This window comes from Chiloscyllium plagiosum, unplaced genomic scaffold (assembly GCF_037043375.1).
Source record: "Chiloscyllium plagiosum isolate Xiang-an unplaced genomic scaffold, Cpla_swu_hap1 HiC_scaffold_33, whole genome shotgun sequence".
NCBI lineage: Eukaryota > Metazoa > Chordata > Chondrichthyes > Orectolobiformes > Hemiscylliidae > Chiloscyllium > Chiloscyllium plagiosum.
In genome coordinates, this window is record NW_028270171.1 from 26,540,483 (window position 1) to 26,567,598 (window position 27,116).

General features: G+C 50.2%; 2 protein-coding genes across 3 annotated transcripts in view; both read right to left on the bottom strand.

Moving 5' to 3' along the window:
- Positions 1-2,490: 2,490 nt before the first annotated feature.
- gsg1 (germ cell associated 1) lies at positions 2,491-14,866 on the bottom strand. Its single transcript, XM_087978116.1, has 5 exons — positions 14,534-14,866; positions 9,277-9,324; positions 8,319-8,471; positions 6,581-6,692; positions 2,491-3,029 (listed from the first exon to the last, which is right to left on the bottom strand). The coding sequence occupies exons 1-5, from the start codon at positions 14,832-14,834 to the stop codon at positions 2,777-2,779; spliced, it is 867 nt and encodes a 288-aa protein (XP_087834242.1). The 5' UTR covers positions 14,835-14,866; the 3' UTR covers positions 2,491-2,776.
- An 11,550-nt stretch (positions 14,867-26,416) lies between these two features.
- Positions 26,417-27,116, bottom strand: part of f8a (coagulation factor VIII associated) — a 161,469-nt gene continuing 160,769 nt past the window's right edge. For both annotated transcript variants that reach the window (XM_087978394.1, XM_087978395.1), the window contains one exon: positions 26,417-26,648. In XM_087978394.1, coding sequence (XP_087834520.1) covers positions 26,567-26,648 — 82 coding nt within the window. In that variant the 3' untranslated portion in view covers positions 26,417-26,566. The remainder of the gene's footprint in view (positions 26,649-27,116) is intronic.

Genomic DNA, 27,116 nt, shown 5'->3' on the forward strand with positions numbered 1-27,116 from the left:
AGAAAGACCACTTGACCAGTATAGCCATGCTCACTGTTTGAAAGAATAGTTATGCAAGTTTTTTTTTCCCCTTAATGCTGTTAGTTCCTCATTCAGGAGCAATGGCACTAGTCCCTGTGTCCTTTCACTGTCCTATCGGCCCCTCTTTAGTTTCAGATAGACCAGCCATGGTGCAGCATCTGTTTAAATATTAACTGTTCCACTCAGGGACAAGTTATACAGTCATAGAGATGTACAGCTTCGGTCCAACCCGTCCATGCCGATCAGATATCCCAACCCAATCTAATCCCACTTGCCAGCACCCGGCCCATATCCCTCCAAACCCTTCCTATTCCGTGGACAGCACGGTGCTCAGTGGTTAGCACTGCTGCCTCACAGCACCAGGACCCAGGGTCAATTCCCGCCTCAGGCGACTGTCTGTGTGGAGTTTGCACATTCTCCCCGTGTCTGAATGGGTTTCCTCCGGGTGCTCCGGTTTCCTCCCATCTTCCGAAGATGTGCAAGTTAGGGTGGATTGGCCATGCTAAATTACCTGTAGTGTTAGGTGGATTAGTCAGGGGTAAATGTAGGGGAATGGGTCTGGATGGGTTGCTCTTCAGAGGGTTTGTGTGGACTTGTTGGGCCGAAGGGCCTGTTTCCACACTGTAAGTAATCTAATCTATTCATAGACCCATCCAGATGCCTTTTAATTGTACCAGCCTCCACCACTTCTTCTGGCAGCTCACTCCATACATGTACCATCCTCTGAGTGAAAAAGTAGGTCTCTTTTATATCTTTCCCCTCTCACCCTAAACCCGTGCCCTCTAATTCTGGACTCCCCTACCCCAGGGAAAAGTCTTTGTCTATTTATCCTATTCATGCGCCTCATGATTTTATAAATCTCTATAAGGTCACCCCTCAGCCTCTGATGCTCCAGGGAAAACAGCCCCAGACTATTCAACCTCTCCCTATAGCTCAACCCTGACAACATCAGTTGGGCTCCTTTTGTGATGCTATCAGAAACCCCAGTTTGATCTGTCACGTGGCCGTCCCTAGCTCTCACTCGTCATTTTGATCTTGGAAGAGAATAGACCACCTTGTTCCTGCATCCTCTCCGTCACTGGGCAGCTGTGAGAAAGTCCTTTGATGGGACAGGGGGGTGAGCTGGGAGGAGCGAGCTGGCTGGTGGCTTGTACTTTCAGGTGACAATGGGCTGTTTGATTCAAACTGCCCTCTTTGTTCCTGAGTGTGCTAGCTGGGGACCCGGGCCCCAGAATAAAATCGTCAGCTTTTTTCAACAGCCAGTCCCTCACTAACCTCAGAGGAGCCACAAGCAGAGGGCTGCGGAGGCCGAGTCATTGAGTGTCTTTAAGATGGAGATAGGTAGCTTCTTGATTAGTAAGGGGATGACGGCAGGAGAATGGAGTTGAGAAACGTCAGCCACGATCGAACGATGGAACAGACTCAATGGGCCTAATGGCCTAATTCTGCTCCTACATCTCAAATAACTTCTATGTTCCCTCCCTGAATCTTTCATCCCTTGCTTTGCCAATTTCTCATTCACCACTTTTCCCTGAACAGCTCCTCTGTCGTGCTCTCTCTCTCTCTCTCTCTCTCTCTCTCTCTTAGTCTGACTTCCTTCTCTGTTCCAGCACCTTGCCTTTCTCTCTCTCAAACACTCTTCCCCGAAGCCTTTTCAGTTTCTAACCTTGGAGAACCGAAACGCTTCCTCACCTCGGTGTCACGCACATGACCCAGCCTTTTCCGAGACTGTTTGAGGAAATACAGGATTATTCTGGCACAGATTACAGGCCTGTCCTCCCACACACTCTGTACCGTTCCCACCCCCCCACCCCTCACACCTAATGTGTTTATGTACTCACAGAACAGTACAGCACAAGACCAGGCCCTTCGGCCCACTATGTCTGTGCTGACCATGATGCCATTCTAAACTAACCCCCACCTGCCTGCACATGGTCCATACCTGTCTATTCCCTGCTGGTCCAAGTGACTGTTAAACATTGCTATTGGATCAGCTTCTCCCACCTCCCAGATGAGCACGTTCCAGGCACCGCCCACCCTCTGTGTAAGGAACTTTCCTCACACCTAGAATGCAGGCAGAGGTCATTCAGCCCATTGGGTCTGCGCCGACCCTTTAAAGAGCAACCTACCTACAAGCCCCCCGACCAATTAGGGAGAAAGTGAGGACTGCAGATACTGGAGATCAGAGTCAAAGTGTATGGTGCTGGAAAAGCACAGCGGGTCAGGCAGCATCCGAGGAGCAGGAGAGTCGACGATTCAAGCATCAGGAATGTTCCTGATGAAGAGCTTATGCTCAAAACATCAAATCTCCTGTTCCTCTTCCAGCGTCACTCTTTTTGCCCCTCAATCTATCCCCATAATCCCACGCTTAGCGTGGTTAATCCATCTAACCTGCACATCTTTGGACTGTGGGAGGAAACCCACACAGACACGGGGAGAATGTACAAACTCCACACAGAGAGTCGCCCGAGGCTGGGATCGAACCCAGGCGCTGTGAGGCCGCAGTGCTAACCACTGAGCCACCGTGCAGCCCTATTGGCTGATGGTGTGGTCGCTCACATTGTAGCTGGTTCCTGCTGACAGTCCCACTCAGTGACTGGGAAAGAAACTGATTTCCAAACACCAACCTCCAGGAAGGGGCTCAATCTGACCACAGCTCAGTTTCTTTATTGGGGAAAGCTTTTACGTTGACAATATTGGAAAGGGATCATATCGATGAAGAGGAATGAGGCAGACACAGTCTGTCTTCCTGGAGTTAACAACATTCATCACCAAGGGACGCGGTGTCGAGTTCATCTGCTGGTGGCCTGCAGGTCAGGAGGCCGCGAACCGGATCGGGAAATGTTTGGACTGAGCTACAGGACCGTCCCGGGAGAGAATCCAGCCCCCGCTCCGAATAGCGCCGGCAGATTTTCTGCAGCTGGTTAAACTCGAGGATTGTCTTGGTGTAGCTGTTCAGAGCAGTGACTGAGGAGGCCATGCAGAAGGTGAAGGAAGCCCAAGCGAAGCTAGAAAACAGCAGAAGGTTAGGGGCAGGACAGAGAGTGAGCGGTCACCAGAAACAGACAACAAGGCCCGACAAGGGCCTGGCTCCCTGGACCACCTCAGAGAAAACTGAGGCCTGGCCAGCACGGGAATAAAACCCAACCTCACAGTGACCCGACACTAAGGAGCCCCAACAGCCACATGACCCTGCCCAAGAGTGCTTGTGAATTAGGCTAGTGCCCAGCACCCCATTGATCGCATCTACTTACCTTGTTGATGCTGGAGGTACAAGGCCAGAGGCCTTCCGGCCTGTCACAGGCCCAAGCTTGTGGAACCCCGGAACCAAGACCTGACCAGCGGTGGAACCAGGAACATTGTGACCTGACATTGAGGAGGCCTGGCCAAACTGACCGTAAGGCCCACTGCACCACCTCCCCCTACCCCCTCCCAATCCCTAAGAACGCTCAAAGCCGCGACTGGTGCTCAGGACTCTATCGGGAGTGCCCACATGGCGCAGCAGACATCCCTCACCAATACCCGGGATTGATTAGGAGCAGCCACCTACCCAGGAAATGTGGGAGAGACACTGGACGTCCGGTGAGACTGAAACTTCAGGGTTTCAAGGACCCCCTCCCCAGAATACTCCTGGCAAACATCCAGACCATTGAGAACAAAATGGATGAACTTAAAGCGAGACTCACCTTCCAGAGGGGACTGCTGTGTACTCGGGTTTTACAGAGACATGGCTCACTCCTGGTGCACCTCAGTGTACCTCACACCCTGAGGGTTTCCCAGTTCTCCAAACGTTCCCACCTGGTGTCGTCAAGCAAGGGAGGGTGGGGCCTACCTCTCGACCAACACCTCCTGGTGCTCAGGCATGGCGATCCAGGCAGGTTAATGCTTCCCCGGAACATCTCACGGTAAAGTGCCGTCCCTATGACCCTATGATGTGTGCGTTCACCTCCCCCACCCTGACAGCAGTCTATGTCCCACCCCACGCGAAAGTGAAGAGGGCTCGTGATGAAGCCTTGAGACTGAATATTCCGAGGCCTTGTTTATCATAGCTCCAACCAGGCCAACCTCAGGAATGCACTACCAAATTACCATTAACACATCGCTTGTCCCACCAGCGGCCTGAACATGGTTGACCGTTGCTACACAACCATCAGAAGTGTCAACCATTCCATTACCCCCATCTGTACTTTGGACTATCAGATCACCCTCTGTGCTCCTCACCCGGCCTACAAGCAGAAAGTGAAGCGTGAAAACCCTCAGTGCAGAAGGTGATGCAGTGTTGGTCTGAGGCAATGGAACACTTTCTACAGAACTCCTTCGAGTCAGTGACTTGGCCATATGTAAGAACTCAGCAGCCAACCTAAACGAGTACGTCACTACTGTTATAGACTTCAGTATGTAGAGGACTACGTTAATCCGAATGATCCCCAATCGAAAACCATGGAGACCCACTTCCCATTGGAGTCCAGGTCTGAGCCATTCAAGTCGGGTGACCCTGACCTATACAGGAAATCCACCAGAGATGCCAAGAGGCAACAGCAAACTAAGCTTGAGACCCAGACTAACCACACGGACACCCATTGTTTATGGTGAAGCTTACACGACATAACGGGCTACAAAGCGAAGTTGAACAGAATCGTGGGTAACAGAACATCCCGACCCACCGAGCTCAATGTATTCTACACTCGCTCTGAACAGGAGGTCATTGAAACGATGTCACCTATCCCATCAGCCTCGGGTGTATCTGTACCCATGGTCACCACTGCTGACGTCAGGCTGGCCTTCTTAAAAGTGAGCCCACGGAAAGTGACTGGCTTGGATGGACTGCCCGGTCGTGTATTCAGATCCTGTGAGGCAGAGGTTGGCCACTGAGGTCTTGAATATGGACCGGTCCACAGACTCGAAGCAGTCTTGCAGAAACTGTTCCTTTGCCTCAGACCAACCCTGCATTACCTTCTGTACTGAGGGTCCCCACGCTTCACTTTCTGCTTGTAGACCGGGGTGAGGAGCACAGAGGGTGATCTCCAAAATGCAGACGGAGGATGGAGCAGTAGGCATCTCTGATGGTTATACAGCAATGCTCAAAGATGGTGGGACCTCTGCAGACATCTTTAACCTCTCCTTACTATGATCTGAGGTTCCCACCTCCTTCAAGAAGACCACCATCATACCCAGTGCCAAACAAAACTCAATGTCTCTGGCCAGTGGTTCTGACCTCCAGCGTTATGAAGTGCTGTGAGAGGTTAATCATGGCTCACATTAACTCCAGCCTCCCAGATTACCTCAATCCTTCGCAATTCACCTCCTGGCACAACAGACACCTCCCTGACCCTACACTCATCCCTGGAACATCTGGATAATAAGGACACCTACATCAGGCTCCTACATATTGACTACAGCTCCACCTTCAACATCATAATTCCAACCAGACCCACCTCTACTCTCTGTGACCAAGGACTCTGCTCCCTGCTCTGCAACCAAATCCTCGACTTCCTAACTTGTAGGCTGCAATCAGTGAGGATAAGCATACCTCCTCCAGCATAATCCACAACACCAGTGCCCCACAAAGCCACATACTTAGCCCCTTAACCTACTCCTTACACACTCATGACTGTGTCGCCAGTTTCCATGCCAACCCCATTAACAAATTTGCTGATGACACCACTGTTATAGGTTGGATCTCAAACAATTATGGGACAGAACACAGAAAAGAGATCATGTTCTTAGACGTGTGGTGTAAAGACAGCAATCTCTCCCTCGATGTTAGCACAGTAAAGGAGCTGGTCATCGACTTCAGCAAGCAGAGTGGAAGGCATGCCCCTCTGTGTCAATGGTGCTGAGCTGGAGATGGTGGACAACATCACATTCCTGGGAGTGACGATCACCAACAATCCGTCCTGGTCCACCCACGCTGACACAACGGTCAGGAAAGCACAACAACGTCTCCACTTCCTCAGGAGGCTAAGGAGATTCGGCATGTCCACAAGGACCCTGACCACTTTTTATAGGTTCACTGCAGAAAGCACCCTATACGGATGTATCCCACCTTGGGGGGGGGGGTTTGGCAACTACTCTTCCCAGGATCGCAAGAAACGTCAGAGAGTCATGAACACAACCCAGTCCATCACCCAAACCAGCCTTCCACCCCATTGACTCCATCTATACTTCTCGCTGCTTCGGGAAAGCAGCCGACATCATCAAAGACCCCTCCCACCCCGGTTATACTCTCTCCCACCCTCTTCCATCAGGCAGAAGATATAAAAGTTTGAACATGTGTCTGAATAGATTCAAGAGCAGTTTCTTCCCCGCTGTGAGCAGACGTTTGAACAGACCTCTCAAATGTGAATGCTGATCTCTCTCTCTCTCTCTCTATACCCTTTCTGTGGCTGTGACACTGTATCCTGCACTCTGTTCCGTTACCCTGATGCACTGTGTATGGTACAATTTGCCTGTAGAGCATGCAAGACAACACTTTTGTGTTGTACATGTGAAGCAATAAATCACATCAAATCAAACGAGACGTTGGCATTCCCCCACCCCCCCACAGTGAGGTACTCACTAGAAGGACCAGCCAAAGTCCCAGTGATAGGGTCTCCAGTCCTCAGGCCCTTGACTCGCTGTCACGTGGAAAACCTGCGAGTACATCATATGGGCGACCATTCCGAGCAACCCTGAGAGCAAAGGGATAGAATCTCTCTCAGTCTCACACTCTCACACTGACACACTCTCATTGACACACTCACAGACAGATTCTCACTGACACACTCTCATTGACACACACAATGACAGATTCTCACTGACACACCGACACACTTTCATTTACCACACTCACTGACAGAATCTCACTGACACACTGACACACTCTCATTGACACACTCACAGACAGATTCTCACTGACACACTCATTGACACACTCACTGACACTGACAGAATCTCACTGATACACTTTCATTGACACACTCAGATTCTCACTGACACACTCATTGACACACTCAGACAGATTCTCACTGACACTCATTGACACACTCACTGACACACTGACACACTCACTGACAGAATCTCACTGACACTCTGACACACTCACTGACACATTCTAACATACACTGACATACTCTCATTGACACACACACAGACAGATTTTCATTGACACATTCTTACTGACACACTCTCACACACCACTGAGACCCTCACAGAGACATACACCAACACACACATTCTCGCACACTGACATACAAAGATGACTTGTGCATATTGTCACACATTAACACACATATTTGCAGGTGCTCACACAGTGACATTCACACTGGCATTCACTAACATACACAGTCACCCAGCATCACAGTTTCACACACAGGCAGTCACACAGCCCCGAGGAGCAGTAACTAACACACTGTGCACACATTGCTGTTTAGGAATGCAGGCATTCACCTTTCCAGACTCCAGCATGAACATAAACACCACATTTATGTGCTAGTTCTGTCAGTATTGACAATGCTGTGCCTGTATTTACAGAATTGTACGCTTTATACATACATAGTCACTACAACAATTCAATTCTATCCAAGGATATGACTAAAGTATATTTTTGAAATTACAAGTAATTTTCCCCTGTCCAGGGAGTGTTTGATGAGGGACGGTGTAGTGGGAGCTTTACTCTATATCTAACCACATGCTGTCCCTGTCCAGGGAGTGTTTGATGGGGGACGGTGCAGTGAGCTTTACTCTGTATCTAACCCCATGCTGTCCCTGTCCTGGGAGTGTTTGATGGGGACAGTGTAGAGGGAGCTTTACTCTGTATCTAACCCCGTGCTGTCCCTGTCCTGGGAGTGTTTGATGGGGACAGTGTAGAGGGAGCTTTACTTTGTATCTAACCCCGTGCTGACCCTGTCCTGGGAGTATTTGATGGGGGACAGTGTAGAGGGAGCTTTACTCTGTATCTAACCCCGTGCTGACCCTGTCCTGGGAGTATTTGATGGGGGACAGTGTAGAGGGAGCTTTACTCTGTATCTAACTCCGTGCTGTCCCTGTCAAGGGAGTGTTTGGTGGGAACAGTGCAGAGGAGGCTTCACTTTCAGTTTAAAATGGTAGGGAAAGCTTTACTCAGTGTCTAATCTATGACAGTGGTGTCCTGGGAGTGTTTGATGGGGCGGTGTGGAATGCAGTGTGGAAGGAGCTTTACTCAGTATCTAACCCATTCTATCCCTGTCCTGGGAGTATTTGATGGGGGACAGTGTAGATGGAGCTTTACTCAGTATCTAATCCTGTGGACGCTCTGATAAGTTTTGACACTTCCTTACCCGATAAAACAGAGAAAATGGCTGCAAACGCGTTGAGTTTGAGGCCACAGGTAGGGTTGCCAGATAAACAGAAGTCTAACCCCATCAGCAGGAAACTGAAGGAGAGCAGGCCAACATGGAGAACCTCAGAGACCAATGAGAGCCACAGGATACCTGGTAAATAGCACAGAGAGAGACAGAGACACAGAGTCAGAGAGAGTGTGGATTAGGGAGTCAGTCAGCATCAGTCCCAATATGAGACCCAGTGCACATTCAAGAGACAAGTGACAGACGAGACAAACTAATGAGAAATGGCAGACAGAAAGATCAGATGAACTAGAGAATAGACTCAGACAGACAGGAATATGAAATGACTCACAAATAACAAGATGAGAGAGGAGACAAATAACATGTGAGAAAGACAGGAGACAGGCATGACAGCACACACTAGGCCGAGGTAGAGACCAGAGAGACCAGGCCTGACAGCGATATGACCAAACTAGAGCAGGAGTGGGCCATTCGGCCCATCGTGCAATGAGACCTGCTTTTCCCTAATAACCCATGATTAAAAATTCGTCCTTATTTAAAACGAGAAATGTACATGTCTCACTTCACAAGAAGACTGTAACATCGACACAGTGCGTCTTTAATCTCAAAGAGATTTATGTTCATTCACAAATTGATCTTTTGCAGCTTTTTGTGTTGAATGCTTGATTTCAGACTGAACCCACGATGAATAATTCTCCCCACGCCCCCAGCCCCTTGCCTTCCCTCCTCACCCAACCCTCAGCTCTCACTCTCCCTCCCAAGCTATCCTCCCTCCTGCCTATCCCTCCACAAGTGCCATCACCCGCAGTGTCCCTCGTCCCCATCCCAAACCCCGCTTTCAGTCACCCTCCACCCACCCCTCCCCACTCACTCCCCATCCCCCCCCAGTGATCCATCCTCCACTAGATCCCAGTGACCTGCCCCCTCTTACCTTGCTGAGTGACAGGGGCCAAATCAATGAAACTCCGGCACCTTTCCCCTGAGGAAAAGAACAGGCAGTTACTGCATTTACATATTCACTTTAGGACGTGGGTTCAAACCCTATCATGGTGGTGGCCAGAGTTTAATAAATTGGGATTTCAGAAGCTACCTCAGTGATGGTAACCATGGCAACAAGGATTAAAAGCCCCTTGATGCCCACTAATGCCCTTTCGGGAAGGAGACCAACCCCCATCCTTACCCTACATGTGACCCCTGACCCACGCCAATGGGATGAACTCCTAACAGCCTCTCTGACATGGTTTTAGAGAGACAATCAGTTCAAGGGACGATTAGAGATGGCTGGTACGATCCCAGGAATGAATGAAGGAACATAAAGGATTGAAGGGCAAGGATTGGGTCTCAGAGAGAAGAGGGTTCAAAGACGGTGAGGGACGCAGGAGGAGAGACCTGAGAGAAAGGTGCAAGTTCATGGATGGTGCTGGCAATATTAGAGTCTTAGGGTCATACTGCACGGAAACAGACCCTTCGGTCCAACTAGTCCATCCAGGCCAACCAGAATCCCAAACTAAACGAGTCGCGCCTGCCTACACTTGGCCCATATCACTCCAAACCTTTCCTATTCATGAACCTGTCGAAACATCTTTTAAACGTCGTAACTCTACTCACATCCACCATTTCCTTTGGAAGTTCACTCCACACATGAACCACTCTCTTGTGTAAAAATCAAAGTTGCCCCTCGTGTCTTTTTGAAATCTTTCTTCTCTCACCTTAGTGAGTGCCCCTAGTTTTGAAATCCCCCACCCGAGGGAAAAGATAACTGTCTTTCATCTTATCTCTACCTCTCATGATATTATAAACTTCCAAAAGCGCTGTACAGGCCCTTCGGCCCTCGATGTTGCGCTGACCTGAGGAACCAATCTGAAGCCCATCTAACCTACACTAATCCATTTTCATTCATATGCCTATCCAATGACCATTTAAATGCCCTTAAAGTCGATGAGTCTGCTACTGTTGGAGGCAATGCATCCACACCCCGACTACTCTCTGAGTGAAGAAGCTACCTCTGACATCTGTCCTATATCTATCACCCCTCAATTTAAAGCTATGCCCCCTCGTGCTAGCCATCACCATCTGAGGAAAAAGGCTCTCCCTGTCCACCCTATCTAACCCTCTGATTATCTTATATGTCTCTATTAAGTCACCTCTCAACCGTCTTCTCTCTAACAAAAGCAGCCTCAAGTCCCTCAGCTTTTCCTAGTAAGACCTTCCCTCCAAACCTGGCAAGATCCTGGTAAAATGCGGAGGCTGGAGCATCGACCAGTGTTGGCCCACTCAGTCCCTACATCATGGTGGGCGGCACGGTGGCACAGTGGTTAGCACTGCTGCCTCACAGCGCCAGAGACCCGGGTTCAATTCCCGCCTCAGGCGACTGACTGTGTGGAGTTTGCACATTCTCCCCGTGTCTGCGTGGGTTTCCTCCGGGTGCTCCGGTTTCCTCCCACAGTCCAAAGATGTGCAGGTCAGGTGAATTGGCCATGCTAAATTGCCCGTAGTGTTAGGTGCAGGGGTAAATGTAGGGGAATGGGTGGGTTACGCTTCGGCGGGTCAGTGTGGACTTGTTGGGCCGAAGGGCCTGTTTTCACACTGTAAGTAATCTAATTTCTCGGCTAGTGTTCGTGATGAGATTAAAGTCTCAACCTTCCTCCAGTCGGATGTGGGTTTGCAGCATTATTTTCTTTTTGCTTTCGTTTCCAATCTACACTCCTGTAATCTCTGCTTTGAACTGTGTGACCCGGTGATTAATCTTCCTGCTTTCAAATAACCTACTTTTCTTCCATTCCTCACGCAAGATAAATACCGTCGAATCGTGTGAACACTAGGGGGAGCAGCAGGGGTAAATGAGGGCGAATGAAATCGAGGGGTTTGCTGAGGGGGCTGGAATGGGGTTTGTGTGGAGCTTAAACACCACCCCCCACTGGGGAGGGGGCATTCCTCATTGCACCCTCCACAAAGCTGAGCTGGAGTCTCACCAGATATTAGATTAAGATAAATACTCAGCACAACATTGAGAGCCTGTCCTGTGCTGGACAGTTCTCTGATCTATGTTCTAAATCCCTTCACCCATCACCCTGGTACTATCACCTACACAGGCTCCCCTTTGAGCAAGCCGCAATTCTGGAATATCAATTTCAAATCCATGTCTCCACCTCCCCTTGGGCCTTTCCCCCTCCACCTGCTCCCTACCTCTCGAAGCTAATCCAGCCTCACGACCCTGTCCAAGATCTCTGCATCCCAGATGCTCCTGGGCTCTGACCATCGCTGATTTCTGACTGTCCCTGTACTTACAGAACAGGGACATCCTGCCACTGTCTCCCAGCAGACCCCACTCCTTTAAGGTGACCCTTAAAGCCAGTTTCTTCTGGTCAGCTGCACAACTATCACCTCCTGTCACTGTAGGTCAGACTGCGTTGCGATTACTCCAGTAAAGGAGACTTTGATTTCACTGCGGTCTGGGTGCTTTTGAAATACCAGCTATTGTTCATGTGTTCAAATCCCAGCCTTTCATCAACATTCCCTCTGACTGAGGGGAATCGTTGAGGGACAGACAGTTCCAGTCTGTAGGCCCTGTATAGACCCAGTCAAGTTTGTACGCTCTGTCTGGACGCAGTGCCAGTCCGTACACTCTGTCTGGACGCAGTACCAGTCCGTACACTCTGCTTGGACGCAGTGCCAGTCCGTACACTCTGCCTGGACGCAGTGCCAGTCCGTACACTCTGTCTGGATGCAGTGCCAGTCCGTACACTCTGTCTGGACACAGTGCCAGTCCGTACACTCTGTCTGGAAGCAGTGCCAGTCCGTACACTCTGTCTGGATGCAGTGCCAGTCTGTACACTCTGTCTGGACCCAATGCCAGTCCATACACTCTGTCTGGAAGCAGTACCAGTCCGTACACTCTGTCTGGACGCAGTGCCAGTCTGTACACTCTGTCTGGATGCAGTGCCAGTCCATACACTCTGTCTGGACGCAGTGCCAGTCCGTACACTCTGTCTGGACACAGTGCCAGTCCGTACACTCTGTCTGGAAGCAGTGCCAGTCCGTACACTCTGTCTGGATGCAGTGCCAGTCTGTACACTCTGTCTGGACCCAATGCCAGTCCATACACTCTGTCTGGACGCAGTACCAGTCCGTACACTCTGTCTGGACGCAGTGCCAGTCCGTACACTCTGTCTGGACACAGTGCCAGTCTGTACACTCTGTCTGGATGCAGTGCCAGTCCATACACTCTGTCTGGACGCAGTGCCAGTCCGTACACTCTGTCTGGACACAGTGCCAGTCCGTACACTCTGTCTGGTAGCAGTGCCAGTCCGTACACTCTGTCTGGACGCAGTGCCAGTCTGTACACTCTGTCTGGACCCAGTGCCAGTCCGTACACTCTGTCTGGACGCAGTGCCAGTCCGTACACTCTGCCTGGACCCAGTGCCAGTCTGTACACTCTGTCTGGACTCAGTGCCAGTCCGTACACTCTGTCTGGACGCAGTGCCAGTCCGTACACTCTGCCTGGACGCAGTGCCAGTCCGTACACTATGTCTGGACCCAGTGCCAGTCCGTACACTTTGTCTGGACGCTGTGCCAGTCCGTACACTCTGTCTGGACGCAGTGCCAGTCCGTACACTCTGTCTGGACACAGTGCCAGTCTGTACACTCTGTCTGGACCCAGTGCCAGTCCGTACACTCTGCCTGGATGCAGTGCCAGTCTGTACACTCTGTCTGGACGCAGTGCCAGTCCGTACACTCTGTCTGGACGTAGTGCCAGTCTGTACACTCTGTCTGGACGCAGTGCCAGTCCGTACACTCTGTCTGGACGTAGTGCCAGTCTGTACACTCTGTCTGGACGCAGTGCCAGTCCGTACACTCTGTCTGGACGTAGTGCCAGTCTGTACACTCTGTCTGGACCCAGTGCCAGTCCGTACACTCTGCCTGGATGCAGTGCCAGTCCGTACACTCTGTCTGGACACAGTGCCAGTCTGTACACTCTGTCTGGACGCAGTGCCAGTCCGTACACTCTGTCTGGACGCAGTGCCAGTCCGTACACTCTGCCTGGTATTGGTGATTGGCTGGAATTGGAAGTGGGTGGTGATGGATGAGGGTAATGTGTGTTGGGGAGGGTTAGAGAGACTAGGTGAATGGTGAATGGTTACAGATCTCATGGAGAAAGACTTTGTGACGTGTAGGATTGATCCGAACTCCATGAGCCCCCTATCCCTGAGGCAGGGGATTTATACAGTCATTGAGATGTCCAGCACAGAAACACACCCAACCCGTCCATGCTGACCAGATATTCTAAATTAATCTAACCCCATGTGGCCCATATCCCTCTAAACCCTTCCTATTCATTACCCATTCAGGTGCCTTTTAAATGCTATAATTGTACCAGCCCCCAGTGTCAGGGACCCAGGTTCGATTCCCACCTCAGGCGACTGTCTGTGTGGAGTTTGCACATTCTCCCCGTGTCTGCGTGGGTTTCCTCCGGGTGCTCCGGTTTCCTCCCACAGTCCAAAGATGTGCAGGTGAGGTGGACTGGCCGTGCTAAGTTGCCCGTAGTGTTCAGGGATGTGTAGGTTAGGTGCATTAGTCAGGGGAAAATGTCGGGGAATGGGGAATACTCTTTGGAGGGTCGGTGTGGACTTGTTGGGCCAAAGGGCCTGTTTCCACACTGTAGGGAATCTAATTTGAATTCTAATTCTCACCACTTGATCTAGCAGCTCATTCCAAACACGTACCACCCTCTCCGTGAAACAGTTGCCCCTTAGGTCTCTTTTATATCTTTCCCCTCTCACCCTAAACCTATGCCCTCTATTTCTGGACTCCCCCGACCCCTTGAGGGAGCCCACGCAGACACGGGGAGAATGTGCAAACTCCACACAGACACTCACCCGAGGCTGGAGTGGAACCTGGGACCCTGGCACTGCGAGGCTGGTACAATTATAGCATTTAAAAGGCACCTGAATGGGTATATGAATAGGAAGGGAAAAGACTTTGTCTGTTTATTCTATCCATGCCCCTCATGATTTTGTAAACCTCTATAAGGTCACCCCTCGGCCTCCGACGCTCCAGGGAAAACAGCCCCAGCCTGTTCAGCCTCTCCCTGTAGCTCAAACCCTCCAACCCTGGCAACATCCTTGTAAATCTTTTCTGAACCCTTTCACGTTTCACGACACCAGAGAGAGAGATCGGAATTTTCAGACCTGTGCCGGTGATGTTCTCTTCACAGGAGATCCAGATCCCGGTGTGGAATGATCGGAAGGTGAAACGATCATCTCCCATTTCCCAGTTGTACTGGCTGTGCCCAGTGCTACTGTCAGACTCTGTCTCCGTGTCCGGGCGAACGGTGCAGTCTGTCCTCCTGAACTCGGTACAGGCGGGTTTCAGTATTCTCTGTGTCCCGACACACCAGTAGGTGCTGCTCAGAGCCACGGCCGATAGGCCCACAGCGAGAACATTCAACACCAGCGAAACGGTGTCCCGGTTCATGGACAAACAGCCCATCCCAAAGCCGGCTGCCTGCAGAACACAACCACAACGACCCTGAGTGAGGACAGACAGTACAACACCCATCCATCAAATTAAACCAAACGGTTGACTCTCAAGGGCTGCATCATTCAAGGTTTCAGGTTTCACCCCATTCACATTCACTGTCGGAGGGTCAGTGCTGAGGGAGCACCGCACTGTCGGAGGGTCAGTGCTGAGGGAGCACCGCACTGTTGGAGGGTCAGGGCTGAGGGAGTGCTCCACTGTCGGAGGGTCAATGCTGAGGGAGTGCTGCACTGTCGGAGGGTCAGGGCTGAGGGAGTGCTGCACTGTCGGAGGGTCAGTGCTGAGGGAGTGCTGCACTGTCGGAGGGTCAGTGCTGAGGGAGCACTGCACTGTCGGAGGGTCAGTGCTGAGGGAGTGCTGCACTGTCGGAGGGTCAGTGCTGAGGGAGCACCGCACTGTCGGAGGGTCAGTGCTGAGGGAGTGCTGCACTGTCAGAGGGTCAGTGCTGAGGGAGCACCGCACTGTCGGAGGGCAGGGCTGAGGGAGTGCTGCACTGTCAGAGAGTCAGTGCTGAGGGAGTGCTGCACTGTCGGAGGGTCAGTGCTGAGGGAGCACCGCACTGTCAGAGGGTCAGTGCTGAGGGAGTGCTGCACTGTCGGAGGGTCAGGGCTGAGGGAGCACCGCACTGTCGGAGGGTCAGTGCTGAGGGAGTGGGCACTGTCGGAGGGTCAGGGCTGAGGTAGCACCGCACTGTCGGAGGGTCAGGGCTGAGGGAGCACCGCACTGTCGGAGGGTCAGGGCTGAGGGAGCACCGCACTGTCGGAGGGTCAGTGCTGAGGGAGTGCTACACTGTCAGAGGGTCAGTGCTGGGGGAGTGCTGCACTGTCGGAGGGTCAGTGCTGAGGGAGTGCTGCACTGTCACAGGGTCAGTGCTGAGGGAGTGCTGCACTGTCGGAGGGTCAGTACTGAGGGAGTGCTGCACTGTCGGAGGGTCAGTGCTGAGGGAGTGCTGCACTGTCGGAGAGTCAGTGCTGAGGGAGTGCTGCACTGTCGGGAGGGTCAGTGCTGAGGGAGTGTTGCACTGTCGGAGGGTCAGTGCTGAGGGAGTGTTGCACTGTCGGAGGGTCAGTGCTGTGGGAGTGCCGCACTGTCGGAGGGTCAGTACTGAGGGAGTGCTGCACTGTCGGAGGGTCAGTGCTGAGGGAGTGCTGCATTGTCAGAGGGTCAGTGCTGTGGGAGTGCCGCACTGTCGGAGGGTCAGTGCTGAGGGAGTGCTGCACTGTCAGAGGGTCAGAGTTAAGGGATTGCCTCACTGTCGGAGGGTCAGTGCTGAATGAGTGTCGCTCTGTCGGAGGGTCAGAGTTGAGGGAGTGCTGCACTGTTGGAGGGTCAGAGTTGAGGGAGTGCTGCACTGTCGCAGGGTCAGAGTTGAGGGATTGCCTCACTGTCAGAGGGTCAGTGTTGAATCAGTGTCGCTCTGTCGGAGGGTCAGAGTTGAGGGAGTGCCGCACTGTCGGAGGGTCAGAGTTGAGGGAGTGCTGCACTGTCGCAGGGTCAGAGTTGAGGGACTGCCTCACTGTCGGAGGGTCAGTGCTGAGTGAGTGTCGCTCTGTCGGAGGGTCAGTGCTGAATGAGTGTCGCTCTGTCGGAGGGTCAGAGTTGAGGGAGTGCTGCACTGTCGGAGGGTCAGAGTTGAGGGAGTGCTGCACTGTCGGAGGGTCAGAGTTGAGGGATTGCCTCACTGTCGGAGGGTCAGTGCTGAGTGAGTGTCGCTCTGTCGGAGGGTCAGTGCTGAGGGAGTGCCGCACTGTCGGAGTGTCACTGGCATTAGTGTCTCTCCATGGTTTTACACGAAGGGATGGCTGACACTGTGGAATGAACTCGATAGATTATCGAAAGCTGTAGTTTGAGGTTCTCTACGACGGAAGCAGTTTCTGTTATCCCTCGTGTGCCCAGATGAGACAAGCAAGAGCATTAATCACATTTATAGACAGCAATTAAACACTTTGAAGACAATTATCTCACAGTGAACTCTGAAAATACAAGAATGTTGTTTAAAATAATGTTCTGCCTCACCTTTCTGAGGAGGATGGTGTTCAGTTTGCTGATTCTCCAGTTAGTAATAAAATTCCCTTCCTGTCAGGGCTGGCTTTGAATTGATCGCAGTTTAATCCCAGATCTTGCCTTCAATTTGATTCTAATCCTCTGTCCTGTAAAAGCAGTCGCTTTTTTCGCTGATTGAAAACAGCTTTTTTTTTTCAAATTCAACCCTGGGAATGATATTGGCAAAAACCAGCATCTTTAAAAAGAGAAGCTGTCATTATTTTCCAGCACGTGGTGATGTCTGGCGAGGTGAGGGTATATTGTCCGTCCACAATTGCCCTATCGCTGAGCTGCCTTCTCGTCACTCTGTGGGGCGTACAGAACAAGGCCTTTAGGGAGGGAGCTCCGGGATTTTGACCCAGCGACGCTGAAGGAAGAGCAATAGATTTCCAAGTCGGGATGGTGAAGGGGCTCAGAGGGGATCTTGCTGGAGTTGGTGTTCCCATGTATCTGCTGTCCCTTGTCCTTCGAGGTGGAAGTGGCTGTGGGTTTGGAAGGCACTGTCTCGGGAGTCTTCAGGAGTTGCCTGCCCCTTCCCTGACTGGGGCACCTCAGAGGACTGTTTGGAGTCGGCCGCCATGTTGTCATGTGACTGGAGTCACGTATAAATAGTCCCAGACAGGAGATGAAACCAAGATTCACTCTCTCTAGCTGGTTCCACTGTTCAGTCAGATTGGTGCTGATGTATGCCTCAGTTGTATTTAGACTAGACGAGACTTCCTACAGTGTGGAGACAGGCCCTTCGGCCCCAACAGGTCCACACCGACCCTGCAATGAGTAAACCACCCAGATCCATTTACCCCTGACTAATACACCTAACACTACGGGCAATTTAGCATGGCCAATTCACCTGACCTGCACATCTTTGGGCTGTGGGAGGAAACCGGAGCACCCGGAGGAAACCCACACAGACACGGGGAGAATGCGCAGTCGCCCCGAGGCTGGAATTGAACCCGGGTCCCTGGCGCTGTGAGGCAGCAGCGCTAACCACTGAGCCACCGTGCCGCATTATGGGTCACCCATCTCCTCCTTTTATTCACCACAACACCTTTCTGTAAGCCTGTGTTTCAATCCTAATCATCTTTTAAGCTCGTTATGAATCATCTAGTTTGTTTTATTTAATATCTATATGTGGCCCAATTCATACTCCAATCTTTCAGTATTATTGAAGGGGAAATACAGGATTTACATGATCTGCTGAATGAAATTCAATCTATATTACTGTCTTCATTGGAAATAAATGTAAGTCATAAAACCTTAATTCCTCCCATGACATGGGACATTACTGGCTCGACCAGCATTTACTTGCCTCTCCCTAATTGCTCCTGGAGACAATTCTTAAATGACTGCAGTTGCGGGGGGTTGAGGTGGACCCAGAGGGAGGGAGGGAGGGAGGGAATTCCAGGATTCTGGCCCAGCGATACCGAAGGAACAGCGACATATTTCCAAGTCAGGACGGTGAGTGGCCTGGAGGGAAATTTGCAGTTAGTCCTATTCTCAAGATGTGGAGGTGCCAGTGTTGGCTTGGGGGTGGACGAAGTCAAGAAGTCACACGACACCAGGTTATAGTCCAACAGGGTTTATTTGAAATCACAAGCTTTCGGAGCGCCTCTCTCCACCTTCGACAGGTGAGCTGGAGAGAGGTGCACAGAATTTATAGGCGGAGAGATAAGGGCAAGATAATTCCAGGTAATGAAGAATGTACAGACAGTCTCTACAGGCTGGATAACAAGACTTCGCAGGTAACCAAGCAGAAAAGATTTATTTACTTTAGTTAAGATTTCTAGATGACCATAGTTTCAGGGCGGCAGAATGACTCAGTGGTTAGCACTGCAGCCTCACAACACCAGGGACCTAAGGTTTGATTCCCGCCTCAGTGATTGTGTGATGTTTGCACATTCTCCCTGTGTCTGTGTGGGTTTCCTCCCACGATCCAAAAATGTGCAGGTTAGGTGAATTGGCCATGCTAAATTGCCCGTAGTGTTAGGTGAAGGGGTAAATGTAGGGGGGAATGGGTCTGGGTGGGTTGCTCTTCGGAGGGTCGGTGTGGACTTGGTGGGCTGAAGGGCCTGTTTCCATACTGTAGAGTATCTCATCTAATAGTTATAGATTTCGAACCTAAAACCCACCATAAACATTTAAGCGATTCCATTTCCTTTAATAAACACCTCGAGAGATGAACTGTAAGGAAACCCATTTACAGCATGTGTTATATTTCCTTAAATCAAAAATATACTTTATTCATAAAGTAGTCACAAAAACAGTTTGGTTCTGGGCAGTAGCATATGAAGAAACGAACAAACATTGGAGTTTGACTCTGTCCAACAGACAAACCAAAGCATTTTTTACCTACAGGATATTTACACATATTTGAGCGACTGGAACAGTCTCATAACTGATCAGACCCCCATTTCCCTTCAGCAGGAAGCCCTCAGACAGGGGTCTTTCCCCGCTGCCCCTTGGCAGCAGCTGCCCCAAGCTTCAGTGCGCCCCTCAGCACGTAGTCCTGGACCTTGGAAGGTGTCAGTCTGTAACACTCGGTCAGGGTCAGCTCCTTGCTCTGGAAGACCAACACGTTTCGGGCAGATCAAAGAGCGTCTCTCACTGAGTTGACGGTCCTCCAGGCGCAGTCGGTGTTTGTCTCGGTGTGTGTCCCGGGGAACAGACCCATAGAGTCCCGCCTCACGGAGCTGCTCGGGACGAGCCTCGACAGGACTCTGAAGGTGGATGGTCAAAGGACCAATCCTCCACCCAGCCTCCAGCCTCACTTTCGGGTAAACTGTGGCTCCCTGCTCTCCACTGGACCCAGCCCTCTGTTGGTCTGAGTTGGGAACGCGGCCATCACCGAGGAGACCAACTGCCTTCGCCCACCAAACCCTCCAGTGAACAGGACGGGATAGAGAAGGGGGAGGGAACAGAGGAAGGGAGAGGGTGTGGAGGCAGACGGCCTGACCCCCACGCCATTTCCTGTGTCACGGAGCTGCTCGGGACAAACCTTGACACAAACCACTACATCTCTCTCCAGACTTCCTTTACAAAGTGTTATGACACGGGCTAAACCCTCCTGCTTAATTTAAAACCAGCAACACAGAAAAGATTCATCCCGTGCAGCAATCTGTAAAAATTCAAGTGGTCTAGAACTTTGTAAAATAAAAAGTAACACTTTATTTCTTAATTTATAACAGAGGAAAATTAACTAACCATTATTTACAATTTCTTTCTCTAACATATCTTTTACCTTTCCTTCTATAATACTACTCTGATAAAACTCCCAATTAAGATTTACAAAACAACATTTCCTACCTCAAAACCAGGCAGCTATAGGTGCTTGTCTTCAGATCTTCCTGTGTCTTCTTTTCTCCTTGTTAAGAATTTCTGCATCACAGGTTACTGATTGAAAAGGTTCTTTTAAGAGAGATTTTTTTTTCAAGCAGTCTGTTACATGCTAGGACTTGGCAGTTCTCCTCTCAAGTGTTCAATTTTCCCCTAGTCTTATACCCCAAAGCATCGGATTGTGTCATTGACTTTTAAGATTGTCAATTCAAACTTGATTGGAAATTGGTATTTTTTGGAGTATAATTTAAACTGATTTGCCGAATTTGAATTTGCTTTTTGGCTCCAGGCAACTAACTACTTGAGTTGTTCAACCCAGTGTTTACATACATTGTTGCCTTATTGAGAACACTTGGTGCTCCGTCCAGTAGTTCTGCTGCTTTTAACTCTCTTCAAGGTACACCCACATCTTCATAACAAAAGGCACATTCCAGAAGGAGATGTGATAGTCTCTACCCCCCCCCCCCCCCCCCAGCCATTTCGAGGGCAGCGTGCGGTGGCACAGACCGACCGGGCGTACATGAAGGATCTGACAGTCAGTGCCCTTCTCACCACCAGCCGAGCGATGTCTTGGCAAAGAGTTACACCTGCAGCTGCAAGACAGAGTGACTTTCAGTGAGAGAGGAGCTGTTCTCATATTGACCTGAAGTGTAATTGTATAACTTTAGTGGGCGGCACAGTGGCACAGTGGTTAGCACTGCTGCCTCACAGCGCCAGAGACCCGGGTTCAATTCCCGCCTCAGGCGACTGACTGTGTGGAGTTTGCACATTCTCCCCGTGTCTGCGTGAGTTTCCTCCGGGTGCTCCGGTTTCCTCCCACAGTCCAAAGATGTGCAGGTCAGGTGAATTGGCCATGCTAAATTGCCAGTAGTGTTAGGTAAGGGGTAAATGTAGGGGTATGGGTGGGTTGCGCTTCGGCGGGGCGGTGTGGACTTGTTGGGCCGAAGGGCCTGTTTCCACACTGTAAGTAATCTAATCTAAAAAAAACACTAACTTTATACTGGAACTTCATATTACAGATATAACATTACATCGCAGATTTTCAAATCATTGGTAGAAATTGGCAACCTTTTGTATTTTCTGTAATGAGTGCAGAAAGAAAAATAAACCGTACAACGGAATTCGAAAGGTCCTTAGTGAGAAATTATGAATAGCATTGAATTTATTGTCACACCTACTGAGGCACAGTGAAAAGCGTTGTCAGTACAAAAGCAGGGATGTGCATCTGGGGCTCTATAAGATTCTGGTCAGGTCACATTTGGAGTATTGTGTGCAGTTTTGTGCCTCGTATCTCAGGAAGGATGTACTGGCCCTGGAGTGCGTTCAGAAGATGTTCACGAGAATAGTCTCAGGAATGAAAAGCTTAACGTACGATGAATGTTTGAGGACCCTGGACATTCAATGGAGTTTAGAAAGATGAGGCGGGGGTTCTAACTGAAGCATACAAAATATTGACTGGCCTGGACAGAGTGGATGTTGGGAAGATATTTCCATTGGTGGGAGAGACTAGGCCCCGAGGGCACAGCCTTAGAGGAAAGGGAAGACCTTTTAGAATGGAGATAAGGAGAAACTTCTTCAGCCAGAGTGTGTTGCCTCGATGGAATTCATTGCCAGAGAAGCCTGTGGAGTCCAGGTCATTGAGTATATTTAAGACTGAGATAGATTCTTGAGTATAATGGTGATCAAGTATTACTGGGTAAAAAGCAGGAAAATGGGGTTGAAAAACATATCAGCCATGATTGAATGGTGGAGCAAACTCGATGGGCTGAATGGCCTAAATTCTGCTCCTATGTCTTATGGTCTTGTGAGCAATACAGGCAGCTCACAGAGTTAAGTAGCATAGAGAAGTAAATAATAGGGAAACAGCGGCAAAAACAAAAACATAGCTACAGGCGAATGTTAAGTATGAGTCCATTCAGTATTTTTTTTTGTTTAGATTACATTACAGTGTGGAAACAGGCCCTTCGGCCCAACAAGTCCACACCGACCCACCGAGTGCAACCCACCTATTCCCCTACATTTACCCCTTTACCTAACACTCTGGGCAATTTAGCATGGCCGATTCACCTGACCTGCACATCTTTGGACTGTGGGAGGAAACCGGAGCACCCGGAGGAAACCCACGCAGACACGGGGAGAATGTGCAAACTCCACACAGTCAGTCGCCTGAGGCGGGAATTGAACCCGGGTCTCCGGCGCTGTGAGGCAGCAGTGCTAACCACTGTGCTACCGTGCCGCCCATAAACTAACAACAGGAGGGTAGAAACTATTTCAAAACTGGTTGGTGCGTGTGTTCAGGCTTCTGTACCTTCTCCCCGATGGTAGAGGTTGTAGAAAAACATTGCCAGGGTGGGATGGGTCTTTGAGAATGCTGGAGGCCTTTCCTTGACAGCGGGCCTGGTAGATGGATTCTATAGATGGGAGGTTGGCCTTTGTGATTGTCTGGGCCGAGTTCACCACTCTCTGTAACCATCTTGAATGGTACAGTTCCCATACCAGGTAGTGATACATCCAGACAGAATGCTGTCGATGGCACACCTATAAAAGTTGGCGAGGGTATTCGCCATCATGCCAGTTTTCCTCAGCTGCCTGAGGAAGAAGAGACGTTGTTGGGCCTTTGTAACCAGTGCGTCCACATGAAGAGTCCAAGAGAGCTCGTTGTGGATGACCACTCTCCACGCGGTCCCCTCTGTGCTGTTAATGTAGAGAGGGGCCAAATGCTCCTTGGTTTTGCCAGCATTGAGAGCTAGGTTGTTCTCAGTGCACCATTTTTCCAGGTCTTCCACCTCCCGTCTGTAGTCTGTTTCGTCACCATCTGAGATTCGACTGACTATAGTGGTGTCATCAGCGAACTTGTAAATGGCATTAGTCTGGTATTTGGTGACACACTCATGGGTATAAGTGAGTACAGTAGGGGGGCTGACTATGCACCCCTTGGGGGGCTCCAGTGTTGAGTGTTAGTGAGGATGAAATATTGTCCCCAATCTTCACTGATAGTGACCTGTGGGTCAGGAAACGGAGGATCCAGTTGCGGAGAGTGGGGCTTAGTTTGAGATCACTAAGTTTAGTAATCATTGTCATAATTATTGTTAATTAACGTTAGGCAGTTAGCAAATATCTGAGAAAGAGCGTGGTTATCAACGTAATGTACTTGAATCCATTGTACATGGTGAAAAGCCCCAAGAAAGGAAATGAGAGCGTTGTGGAAAAATCATGAGACCATAAGACTGCCCATCTCTCGCCATGAGATTACATGATTACAGTTACAATGATTAGCTTAATTGGAAGTGTATGGAATTAACTAATAATATGATTGATTTGTAATTGCTAAAGGCAGGCTGAGAACAAATGTATAAAAATGTATGTCTTTCCTTTGTCTCCTGAAGAAGTTTTTGGATTCTTGGGACTCTTCCCTCAGGATCATTTCAATAAATTGTTTGATGCAGGAAGTAGACTGCCAGGTGTTGAGTGATTTATTTGGTCTTGCTGCCCCAACAACTTCCTCTTCTACTGGAGTGGTTAGATCCTCACAAAAAATGCGAATGAATTTGTCAAATATGATTTGCCTTTTGTGAAAACCATGGTGACTCTGTTCACTCGATGTTTCCAAGTGTTAAGATCTCCTTAACGACAGCTTACAGCACTTTCCTGCTGACTTGTGTCAGGCTAACTGGCCGGTAGTTCCCGGTTTTCATGGTAACTGGCCGGTAGTTCCCGGTTTTCATGGTAACTGGCCGGTATTTCCCGGTTTCCATGGTAACCAGCTTCTAGTTCTGTTTTGATGGGAACCAGCCTGCAGCTCCTTCTGTTCACGATAAGTTGCCTGTAGTCCCCTTGTTTTCCAGTGAACTGGTCTGTTAATCTCAGTTTCTCTCTCCCAAATGTCTGAACAGCGATGTTCTGTTCGCTAACATGAAATCCCCTGAAATCACTGTCGAATCTCAGAGCAGTTTATATCCAGTGTAACTACTTATTTTAAACCTCCAGATGTAGTCCTGCAGATTTTCCCTCTTTCAGTCCCTGACATCCCACTCCAGGGGCTGAAGATTACAATTAGAAACAGTGTAATTGTCAAGCTTTCCAACATGTCTGAGGCTGCGGATGGGCCTCAGGGCTGTCCCCAGCACAGCGGGTCCCCAGGGCTCCAGGCCTTGGTTACTGGGCCCCAGGCCTTGGTTACTGGGCTCCAGGACCTCAGGCCTTGGTTACTGGGCCCCAGGACCTCAGGCCATGGTTACTGGGCCCCAAGCCTTGGTTACTGGGCTCCAGGACCTCAGGCCTTGGTTACTGGGCCCCAGGCCTTAGTTACTGGTCCCCAGGACCCCAGGCCTTAGTTACTGGACCCTAGGACCAGCAGCCCTTGTTACTTGGCCTTGATGTCGCATGCCCTTGGGGAGGGACTTGTGATCAGTCATATTTGATGGGAGGTGGCACTCCTTCAAGCTTCAACCTCTGGATTCAGGCTAGCGACCTTGTCCAGGTGGGATTATGGGAAACATGTGGCAGCACCTGCTCTACCCAGCTAGTCTACATCTGGATCAGAGAATGTGTGGCTTATTCTTCCCATCAAATCACATACTGTATATCCACTTTGACATTTCGTTGCCAATTCCATCCCCGTTACACCAGTAACTTCCCACAGTTTGGTGGTGCCTGCCCCTATACCTGGTTTAATTACCCACCCCCACAATTAGGAGTGAACAGTGTGAAACAAACCCTGGCTACCTTTGACACCCAACCCCTCCCTATCTGTTTTCTGTACAGCCCTAAAGCCCCACCTCAAAATGAACCCTTTTCGTTTTCAGCATCATAGACTCATACAGCACGGAAACAGACCCTTTGATCCATCCAGTCCATGCTGGCTATAATCCCAAACTAATCTAGTCCCACCTGACTGCACTTGGCCCATATCCCTCCAAACCTTTCCTACTCATGTACATATCCAAATGTCTTTTAAACATTGTTACTGTACCCACATCCACCACTTCCTCAGGAAGTTCATTTCACACGTGAATCCCTCGGTGTCAAAATATTGCCCTTCATCTCTTTTTAAAAACTGCTCACTCAGTTTAAAACTATGCCCCCTAGTCTTAAAATCCCCCACTCTGGGGAAAAGATACCTGCCAGTCACCTTATCTATACCCCTCACAGTATTGTAAACCTCTATAAGGTCACCCCTCAGCCTCCTACGCTCCAGGGAAAACAGTCCCAGCCTATCCAGCCTCTCCCCATAACTCAAAGCCTCCATTCCCGGCAACATCCTGGTAAATGTTTTCTGAGCCCTCTCCAGATTAAATAATCTCCTTCCTATAACAGGATGCTCTACTCCGGAAGAGGCCTTACCAAAGTCCTGGTCAACGCCTACACCTGAGGTAACTACACAACAGCTTCCCAAAATGGTTAAAAAGATATCTAAGTGAAACATGGTGACTGATAATATTGGAACAACGACGGTCAGTGTATGCACAGAAAGCTCCCAAAATCAGGAATATGGTAATGGCCAGAACACCTTTCTATTTTGTGAAAGCCATATTGGTTGAGGCATAAATAAGGTTACAGGAGTCCAGACAGACATCACCCACTCTTCCTCCATTGGGATCTTTAATATCCACAGAGGAGCCAGGTGAGAGCTAGCAGCACAGTGTGGCCTGGATACTGCACATCAGTCTCTGTGCCCTTTTATTTGTTGTCTACTGAATCCATCATCATAGATTTCATTATCATAGAATCCCTACAGTGTGGAAACAGGCCCTTCGGCCCAACAAGTCCACACTGATCCTCCGAAGAGTAACCCACCCACACCCATTCCCTCTACCTTATACTAACACCTGACTAATGCACCTCATGTACACATCCCTGTACATTATGGGCAATTTAGCATGGCCAATTCACATTAACCTGCACATCTTTGGATTGTGGGTGGGACCTGGAGAAAGCCCACACACACACACACACACACACGGGGAGAACGTGCAAACCCCACACAGGCTTTTGCCCGAGGCTGGAATCAAATCTGTGAAGCAGCAGAGCTAACCACTGAGCCAGCGTCAATTGCAATCCTCAAGCATTCTGCATCAAGACCAGAGTGAAAATGCTGCCCACGCTCAGAACGATACTCGATAGAACAGAGAGTGAGGACACATTGACACAAACCAAAGTGGGGTCATGTCAGTGTTACCTTTATTAAATACATTTTAAATCCCAGCTCCCCAGCAGGACGGTCAGGGAGCACTCGACAGTACAGACAACACCCCAATCACTTGACGGCAGTTAGGAGATCTCGGTGGCGGGGGCACGTGGGTGGGATCTCACACACCTCGGCCTGAGGGTGCCAGGACCTCCTGTAGTACCAGGTGCAGCAGGTGGTTCTGCTCGGGGGTCAACAGCGGCCTATAGAGAGAGAGGGCGGAGGTTACAGAGGGACTGCCCATCGGAGGGACCTTCACCCAACGGGAAAGCTCATAGGGAGGCAAACAATCGTCAAACTGGGTCCCCTCAAGCAACACCTCACTACAGCCCCCACTGGGGAAGAAACTGGAGAGGAGGATGAGGAAGAGTGGGCCCACCCGGGAGATTCAGACAGGCACAGGGACTGGAGCACTACCTGGGACACTGGGGGTCACACTAAGGTTGGGGGTGGGGGGTGGGGGGTCTGTGTCAGGAGACACAATGGGGCCTGTGATCCCTGCCCCAAGCATTGTTCTTGGTAAAGAGACCATTCAGTTCATCGAGCTCATACTGTCGTGGGGTTAGGTCAGGGTTCCACCGTGACCCACGTCCTGAAAAACCTCCCGTTTACTCCTCCAATTCATCCAGAACGGCTCCCAGGTTCCCACTCCCCTTTAGCTCAAGGTACCA

Bases quoted from the DNA above. Each gene is read 5' to 3' on its own strand.
- gsg1 (XM_087978116.1), bottom strand. From the start codon at position 14,834: ATGGGCTGTTTGTCCATGAACCGGGACACCGTTTCGCTGGTGTTGAAT. The intron at 8,472-9,276 runs GTAAGAGGGGGC...GCTATTTACCAG, and splicing joins GGCCCCTGTCACTCAGCAAG to GTATCCTGTGGCTCTCATTG. The intron at 6,693-8,318 runs GTAAGGAAGTGT...CTTTGCTCTCAG, and splicing joins CATTTTCTCTGTTTTATCGG to GGTTGCTCGGAATGGTCGCC.